This window comes from Daldinia caldariorum (genome assembly GCF_022478825.1).
Source record: "Daldinia caldariorum strain CBS 122874 unplaced genomic scaffold F4812scaffold_7, whole genome shotgun sequence".
NCBI lineage: Eukaryota > Fungi > Ascomycota > Sordariomycetes > Xylariales > Hypoxylaceae > Daldinia > Daldinia caldariorum.
Genome location: NW_025953043.1, coordinates 995,043 through 1,004,429, shown reverse-complemented (window position 1 = coordinate 1,004,429; position 9,387 = coordinate 995,043). Strand labels below are relative to the sequence as shown.

Below are 9,387 nucleotides of genomic sequence, written 5' to 3'. Positions count from 1 at the left end.
ACTCGCGACCTACATAGTTAAAGTGCAAAGTCCTTTCATTCCCGTTTCGCCTGCAGGTAAGCTGAAGGTGGCTCGTCGCAAAAGACGGCTTAGTTGACGGAGGGGAAAGGAGGGGGTTAAGAAAGTTTATTGGAGGTGGGACTGCAAGAACACATAGCAAATTTAACCCATCTCTGACTCGCAGAGTGCTTGCATCAAGTCGTGATCGGTGTTATCCCTATCGGCGACAGGATTGCCAGACGGAGGACCCTACACATCAGTGTGTATTCATTCAACGGGAATAGCGTCGCTGACCGAATAACATGCGAGATAAATTACCATAGTCCCATCGTCTTTGATATCCAGGTGTCTAGCAGCAGGGCCAACAAGGCCAGCAAGGCCGGCAGGGCTAAAGGGATTCTTGCTTCGACAAAGCCGCTTGTGCTACGCTTCAATGCTACCTGCGTTAGGTGATGCTTCAATGATCCCGGATCAGCATAGACATTGGTTGACTTAAAATCATAAATCGCAGGTGAGAGCGATCCCGACTGAATCCTTGAAAGAAATTTGGTTGGTCGAGCGCGTAAGCCGTGTTGTAACTTTCAATCCATAGGTAGGAGCAAGCCGGCAGACGGCTCCGTTGACCAAGGGGAAATTGGGCGCAACTTGTTTCTTTGGAGACCGGGATCTTTCCACCTGCCTGGGGCCTTGAAGCTAACGGATCCGGGCATGGAGGGGGTTTCATTCTGCGCACCACTCGCGCAGATACGCTTTTTGGACAAGAGGCTAATAAGGATCACGAAATATGATGATCGGTGGCTGAGTGTACATATGTGTTTATGTGTGTATGAGTGTAATAATAAGAGTTGCGCGTATTGTATTGTACCTTGTATTCGAAACAGTAGGTACCTATGTAATGCAACCCTGATTCGTACCGGCGGCAAGAAGGGTCGAGAGGGTCAGGTCAAGTCCTCTACCGATATGCTAATGTAGAGAACCATCATCATCATGGCGAAACAAATGCAGCCAGCCACGGTTGATTACTCGGGTACTTAGTAACCTTACTTCGTACAGCTGGTCGTATACGTGGAGTTATTTCAAGGTTGCGTATTACACTAGATGCATTGGGAGGATATCGTTAGATGTCATAGGTAGAGATGATGTTTCTTACCTGATCAACCGGATGGGGGATGTCAGAGATGTCTAAGAGCCAATCTAGGTAATTAATGCGGACATTGAAGAAGGGGGTATTTTGTTTAGGATCTGCATCTCTACTTTTTTTTTTTCCTTTTTCTTTTCTTTCTTTCTCTTGTAAATGTGTACTCAACAAAAGTGACTGAATCTTGGAAGCGACTAAAATGACTGAAGTGGTTGAGTAACCCGAAATGCCCTTAGGCCGAGTGAGCGGATTATGTGCATTGAATTGTCGTTGTTTGAGATTGAGAAATGGCATCCATTAGTTTATTAGTTTATGATCCACAATGTTAAAAAAGTGATTGAGTGATGGGTAAACAACATTTAGATCCATGAAGCTTGATGCACCTGATACATATTATTAAGTACCTAACCTTAGGTGCATGTAGTTTGTCTCATTAGGGTCGTTGCTGTACCTAACATGGTGGTCGGCAAAGGAAATCGCAAAGCCGAGTTACGAGTTACGAAGTCGCCTAACAAGAGGAACAAGTTTTATTAGCGCATCTGCTAGTATTGAAAAACGTAAAACGTGGGCAGCCCAGTACATAATGATATTCAAATAGGTAGGTACCTTAGGTTAGGTATACACTAATCTTCCCTCTCACAGGGGGGTTTAGGGGGAGCTAGTTAAGGAAGGCAAGGAGCGCCCGCATGGAAAAAGGTCGGCGGAAAAGTACCCTACTGAAGCATGGCAGGCGGGTCCCACTGCCCGTCTAACATCTGATATTGCAATACCTTGGTACTTATTATAGTAGTACGTAACTTCGTACCTAAGTATGTATGCCCTATACCCGCGCGGCGCAACTCTTTGCTGTCATGGGATAAACCATACATAGTAGACCCCAGCAATGCCATGTACATGCACAGACTACGTAAGGCACATGCATTATGTATGTTTTAGGCATGCAAGTTTAGGTATGCATATTGAATGTGTATACATAGTATACATACCTACCTGTATTACCTTAGGTACCTCTAGGCTCTAGTTAGGTATTGGACCCTGTCGGTCTTGCCCACATGAGAGACAACTCTAACTCAGATCCAATCAAGCCTCCGAAAATAGTCCCATTTAAGATGGGATCACAATTCAACCACCACAGGTACGATCTCGACCAAGTCAATATCACGCTTCGTCTAATAACAGTAGTACCAACATACCTAACTCCATATTATACCTACCTAAAGTATGTTCCATAACAAATGTTCCATAAAACTAATTAATGTGCTAAGATCATTCATTACTACTGTTTATTACTACTGAATCGTATGGATTGCTTCTTCTTTTTTCTTCTCCTTCTAGCCCCCCCTGCACGTACCACTCATATTATGTACTGTCAGAACCCGAGAAGAGCCCCTTATTCATAGTCGTCTAGTTAACTTCTAAAGTAGTACACAAAGCTAAGACTTCTTTTGAAGAGAGAGAAAAAAAAGTAAGGTACCTAGTCAGTCTTCTTACGTATGTAGCACGCAGTTAAGGCAGTACGCTACTACATTCAGCTCTACCCTTGTGTTAAACAAGGTTACCTTTGAATATGTACGGCAATATGTATGGCCGCCGTGGCCGTGCGCCAACGGGCCGCAAGGTACGTATGTACGCGGCGTATATTCATCGAGACCGTCAGGGAGGAGCTTCGGGTTCGAATTTTGTCCTGTGACGAATCGAGAAAAGGGAACACGTCTCTCGCCTAACAACACGATTCTTCTATCAAATCGATACCAATAAAGCCTTAATTTCTTACCTAGTACACGGCATGCGGACAAAAAGAAAAAGGTCCTAGCTTGCTTGAAATATAAGGTACATTATACAGGTATGTACATGCAATACCTAAAGGAAGCATACCAACGTGCAGACATGAGTTCGCCTCCGCGTACTCCCCACACATTCCGCCAAATCTTACCCCCCTTTCTCACTAAATTCCGTCCTAAGAAAAGCGTTTTACGTCTTGGCGCGGTGGCCAATTTCAAGGCCTGGAGACAAGCCGGGACAGGCCCAAGGTAGGAAAAAGAGAAGCCAGTGTTGCTCCCTGCGCCCATGCCCATGCCCATGGTCCGCTTGCATGGTCCACTGAGGCAGGCTTGGGACAGGCTAATGGGCTAATGGTAATACGTGCCATGGACTGTTGCGTAGCGGTAATTATCACCTACCCCCTCGGGTTCGGCTAACATCATATTCCCAGTATTCTTAGCGTAAGCTGGACCTCGTCACCTTTCTACATAGTATCGGCAGCGACCCTCTCTAGCAGGGGTCGGTTTATGTGGTACGGTACAGTACGTGTATTCAATGCTAACATCGAGCCAATCACATCTGTTCTGTCCAGGGTTACCTTACCGATGGAACCGCCCTGGATTCGAAGAAGCATCTGCTGGATCTCACCGGAGCAGCCAACTCGCTCTTATGTAAGTTATACATTTACCTAGAATTCAATTCCCTGGTCCCAATTCGAATATACAAGTGTACATTTCGTCCGAGAAGTCTTTGGATCCTTGTAGGGCCGCAGCTAGAAAAGCCATCAATTAACTGAGCACGCCCCCTTTTGCCGTCTGACATCCACACCCCCTTGAACACGATGTAATGAGCCTATTAGCAACGGCCGTCAAGCAAGGCTCGCTCTCTCGCGCTAGGATAAGCACACATCCTTTCCCCCTTCCAACGCACCCTCCCGCTGAATTTTGGTTCACGTTCTACAAGTTTACACACCCCCTTTTTACGTCGCACGCCCTCCACACCATCCACTTTCGTTTACGCCGCAGAAGCACGGTACGGAAAAGGTAAGGCAAGGCAAATGGGAGCCAAGGGTAGTCCTGCGACAGGCGCGTAGTGCCTTTGTCCTTTTTGGACGTCGTTCAACCCGTTCCTTTGACCGCCCACCTAGTTTAGGTACTTAGAAATATACCTTGTACCTAACAAGCGACTACAGGAGAAAAAAAATCAAAGACTGTAACCCAGTCTAGCCTACAACGCCAACTTACTGCCATCATCATCATCCATCCGTCCCCGGTTTATCAATACAATGAAGGATCCCTTTTTAGACCGACTAGACCCCTGCCGGAACCATATGACGCAGGAAGAGAAAATAATACTACGGAGCTAAGTACAGCTAAGCGGGAACCGTCATACAGGTGAAGCAGACACGCGCAGACACGCACTTACATGCATACATACTACATACATACACATGCCAAACCAGACCATGTCTCTAGGTAGGTATTGTTTCTCGGCCCTATCGCCCCAATATAACCATCCGTATGCCATCTCACATAGCAGCATGTCCCCACGCTTTTAGTTTGGTTTATTCTTTTTAATGAAGCCCTTTGCCTTCTCATGTTTACCACATTCTTGAACTTAGTAGCCTAAGTTAGCCTTTGAATAAACCTCATATTTACCTGCCCATCCTACATATATCTTGGGTCCCGTCACTCAGCCATTCACTCACGGAATCCTCACCGGCACCTTGATCACATATATCTCTTACAACTTCTTATCACCATGATGCCCTCAGTCTTAGGGGCTAGTATGCCTCACATGCCACCTCAGGGTTATTCGTCAGATCCAACGTTTGATGAACTATCACGGCAGCTCGCTTTCTCCGACTCTATGCGAAGGATATCTCGTGGTTCAACTGGACAGCGGACGACGGGAGCTATGCGTATTGTCAAGCCGAGTAGTGCCAACAATAGTCCGCAGGCTATGATGGCGCGGCGGAGAACTATGATGAACGATAGTAACCTTGCTCGACGACGCCAGCAGGCTTTGGACCAGGCTTTCCTACAGGAGATGCAGCAGCAAGACTATACATCTTACTCGTCACCAGAAGATCCCATCAAGCGGAATAACCGACCAGTCAGTTGGCATCCGACTTCACACCTCCAGCAACCACATATGCATATACCTATGCCACAACCAGACTTCTCACAATACGTTGTTCCAACACCGATGCCATATCAACAAACAGACATTTATTCCGGATATCAGCATTTACCACCAACCCCGGCTGTATACTCCGGACAAACTTCGCCTATGTCAAGCATGTCGCCATTATGCCTACCATATGGTGGCTCTCAAACTCAGCCTATGCCAACTTACATATCACATGATGCGTGGAACCCTACACCGCAGATGATTCCTAACTATACAGTAAACTCGAGTCCCAGCGAGTTGGAACCATTCCCGTCTTTTGATAGTCAAAATTCATTCAACTGGGATAACGGGTTTAATTCTCATGAATTTAATACTTGCACGGCACCCCCAACGCCGGACGAGTTCCAGCCCATGCAACAACCACAACCAGTAGTTACTCCTGAGGAGTCAATACCGTATCAACCACTTGAGGAGCAAGAGGAGGAAGGAGAAATATTAGTGGGCATGGGATTGTATGATCCGCCATGTAAGATAGATGACGACCCGAGCTTGGACAACTACCGAACAACGACATCACAACTATTAGACTCAACATATAGAGGGCGAGGTCGTGGATGGAAACTAGAAGAGGCTTGGGAGCCGCCAGCATCAGACGACGAAGAGGACAACGAGGAAGAAAATAACGAAGAAGACGAAGGAGAGAAGGAACAGGCCACAGAGTCAACCTCAACCGAGCAAAACTGGATATAAAAAATCCGGTATATTTCTTTTCCGGGACAACTACGTACAACTCCATCCGGGAGCAAGTGAGGGACGAAAGGACTCGAGCAAGAGAAAGAATCCTCAGGAACGTCTAATGCCTAGAAGGACCATGTATGCATATATATTATGCATAGAAGAAATTCGTAAAAGATACCAATAGCTGGATCTGAAAACTTAAGTGCAATTAGGAATTCCGCATTTTAGCTTTGACCATCCAGACAAAAAAAATCAAAAATTACTTGGAAAGAATCTCGATTTCGCTGCAAGCATGCATAGTAAGAATTGGTGACATGTCATTTGTGACGACTCGTTAGCCGCGGTAAGTCGATTGGGTATTTACTACCTAACCTAAAGTAAAAATTCATCACGATTCTTGACCTTCAATGTGTAAGCGGTTATATTGTAGGTCTTGTATTGTATGATTGTATGATTGTACGTACCCAGCTTCTGCCCAGGTCAAAATCGTTAAAGATCTAGGTTAAGGCACGTAGGGAAGGCGAGCTCTGATAGGCCGGGACTAATTTTACGTTTGTTCGATATGCAGGGGACTAGAAGCTCGGGCCAGGACGGCCGGGGCAGGGATCTCCAACGTTCTATTTGGGGCTCTGCGTCCAAACCGACGCTAGCAGGCTAGGTTATGTTATGTACCTAGGTAGGCTAGGCTAAGCTTGCTCATGCAGAATGAAAGGAGGGCCAACCTAGTGTACTGCGGTACGTACCTAAGCCACTTTTTTTTTTTCTTGTCTCCTCCTTCTTTAGTTTCCCTCTCCTCTCTTCTCCCCCCTTCCAGGTACGTATCTAGGTACCCACGCCCTGGCCCGAGACGGTCCCATGTGGGTAGCTCCCCACCTCTACCCACAAAGATCCTCAAGTTAGGAGATCCATGTGGGGCGCTAACGGAGCTATGGATCTGGCTGCCATGCAGTTATGCTTGCGTCACATGTTGCTTTAGGAGGGTTTCCATGCACGGTTGGATTTTTAAGTGGGTTTTCTCTCTGTCTTTTTCTTTCCTTCTTTATGCAAGCAAGTTCGGGTCGGCTGGGATAGTAATAGCCAATTAATTTTATGAAGAAAGGGAAAAAAAAAATTGTTAAATGGAACTAATGGAACTAACCGTTTGGAGATAATCAACTCCGACCGCAGGTAATGCCAGTCACATATTTTCCCTTTCCTTTAGGTATTTCTGTTCTCTTTTTATTCCCCACCCTCCTCCAACAACTACAGTGTACATACGTACCCGATATCCGTCCATACAAATTGGAACAACCTCCTCCTTTCTCGTCGTCACGAGAAACTATCGTGGACGATCCGGCTAAGAGTCTATTACTAGTACATACGTAACCTACATACACTACCACAACCACAACATGAACAATGTCCGACTAAGTAATCAGCCCCCTTTGGCGTTTTGCTGATTAATTACTTTTCCGACGGGCTTCTTTTCTTGAATGCGGCAGATCTATCTTACGGTCCAACAACGCTAAGAAAGAAAGACAAAAGGTCGACAGGTCAAGCCGTTTCGCTTCTTCGAAAACTTTAGTAGGTAACATTTGGCGAACATGTGTTGTTGTCTTTGTCCATAACTACATGTTTCAAGCCTCTTTGCCTATAATACCGCCTCTATACATACCTACGTACATAAGTTAAGAGGTCAATACCTATGATGATACTGATGCTCTTGCTATTCTATCAAGCTCAAATTATGGCTTCATTTATGCGGTGGTATGCCTTTGGTTAGGTACCTATAGTAGTGAGTCACGCCGGCCAGCATAGGTAGAATTGAGTAGGTTACCTTTATCGATAAAGCACGTAAGTACCTAGGTAGTAACTAACTAGTACGTATTCCGTAATCGGAACCCCGCCGTACCCCTCCATCGCAATAAATCTTTACTATCAAAGCTTGGCTTCAAGCTTTCTGTGTTGAATACCTACTATCAGCTGCTGGATTCAACGACGACATACCAACAAAAAGTTGAGCCATTGATCAGTAAATACCTACAAGATGTCGTCCCAGTAAGATACTCAAAACACTCCATTGCATAGTTCTATCTTCTCATGGATTCTATAGGAAGGTATTGATGCTCGGAGCGGGTTTCGTAACCCTCCCTACGCTCCACATCCTGAGTGACGCTGGCATTGCAGTAACCGTTGGTATGACAAACACATTCCTCTTGGAGGCTCTATACACCCAATTGACCCTCTGAAAAGCTTGCAGAACTCTCGCCTCCGCTCAGTCTCTTGCCAAGGGAGTTAAGCACGCTACCCCTATCTCCCTCGACGTGAACGACGACCAGGCACTCGACGCCGAGGTTGGCAAGCATGATTTAGTTATCAGCTTGATCCCCTATACCTTCCACGCTACCGTTATCAAGTCGGCCATTCGCCAAAAGAAGCATGTCGTCACCACAAGCTACGTCTCTCCGGCCATGATGGAATTGGACCAGCAAGCCAAGGACGCTGGCATCACCGTCATGAACGAGATCGGCTTAGGTACTTATATATCCCTTTCCCGAAGCTTGAACCCCACCGTGTTTACTTTAGGTTAACTAACTATTATACAGACCCCGGTATTGACCACTTATGTAGGAGCCACCATATCAGTATAATTTAAACTGCGTATGGGAATGCTAATTGTTCTAGACGCCGTTAAGACGATCGAGGAGGTGCACAAGGCTGGAGGCAAGATCTTAACCTTCTTGTCCTACTGCGGTGGTTTACCGGCCCCCGAAAACTCGGACAACCCTCTGGGCTACAAGTTCAGCTGGTCCTCTCGTGGAGTTCTCCTGGCTCTGCGAAATGCGGCCAAGTACTGGAAAGATGGCAAGGTAGTAGATGTTGCGTCAAAGGACCTGATGGCTACTGCTAAGCCGTACTTCATCTACCCCGGTTACGCTTTTGTCGCCTACCCGAACCGCGACTCAACTCCCTACAAGGAGCGGTACAATATTCCTGAGGCGCAAACCATCATCCGAGGTACTCTCAGATACCAGGGCTTCCCCGAATTCATCCGAGTGCTAGTTGAGATTGGATTCCTGGATGACACCGAGCAGGACTTCCTGAAGCAACCTATCTCCTGGAAAGAGGCTACGCAAAAGATCCTGGGCGCTTCCGCAAGCAGCCAAGGGGACCTCGAATCTACCATCGCGTCTAAGGCCACGTTCGACTCACCCGAGGAGAAGACACGAATCCTTAGCGGCTTACGATGGGTCGGCATCTTCTCAGACGAGAAGATCACGCCTCGGGGCAACCCGCTAGATACTCTGTGCGCGACGCTGGAGAAGAAGATGCAATACGAGGAGGGAGAGCGGGACTTCGTGATGCTGCAGCACAAGTTCGAGATCGAGAACAAGGACGGCAGCCGGGAAATTCGGACGTCGACCCTGTGCGAGTACGGCGACCCCAAGGGCTACTCGGCCATGGCCAAGCTGGTCGGCGTGCCGTGCGGTGTGGCGGTCAAGCAGGTGCTCGACGGCACGATCTCGGAGCGAGGCATCCTAGCGCCGATGAACTCCAAGATTAACGACCCCCTGATGAAGGAGCTAAAGGAGAAGTACGGCATCTTCCTCAAGGAGAAGACTATACTGTAAAAGAAG

General features: G+C 47.0%; 3 protein-coding genes across 3 annotated transcripts; all 3 read left to right on the top strand.

Moving 5' to 3' along the window:
• Positions 1 to 3,025: 3,025 nt before the first annotated feature.
• On the top strand, positions 3,026 to 3,695 carry F4812DRAFT_458874 (uncharacterized protein; the record flags this gene model as incomplete). The annotated part of the gene is made up of 4 exons (XM_047937436.1): positions 3,026 to 3,168; positions 3,351 to 3,441; positions 3,492 to 3,570; positions 3,664 to 3,695. The coding sequence occupies 4 exons, from the start codon at positions 3,026 to 3,028 to the stop codon at positions 3,693 to 3,695; spliced, it is 345 nt and encodes a 114-aa protein (XP_047790755.1).
• Positions 3,696 to 4,660: 965 nt separating this feature from the next.
• On the top strand, positions 4,661 to 5,782 carry F4812DRAFT_458873 (uncharacterized protein; the record flags this gene model as incomplete). The annotated part of the gene is made up of 1 exon (XM_047937435.1): positions 4,661 to 5,782. The coding sequence occupies one exon, from the start codon at positions 4,661 to 4,663 to the stop codon at positions 5,780 to 5,782; it is 1,122 nt and encodes a 373-aa protein (XP_047790754.1).
• A 2,090-nt stretch (positions 5,783 to 7,872) lies between these two features.
• Positions 7,873 to 9,381, top strand: F4812DRAFT_450991 (Saccharopine dehydrogenase; the record flags this gene model as incomplete). The annotated part of the gene is made up of 4 exons (XM_047936153.1): positions 7,873 to 7,945; positions 8,003 to 8,284; positions 8,356 to 8,376; positions 8,435 to 9,381. 4 exons carry the CDS (start codon positions 7,873 to 7,875, stop codon positions 9,379 to 9,381), a joined length of 1,323 nt encoding a protein of 440 aa, XP_047790753.1.
• Between the last annotated feature and the right edge of the window lie 6 nt (positions 9,382 to 9,387).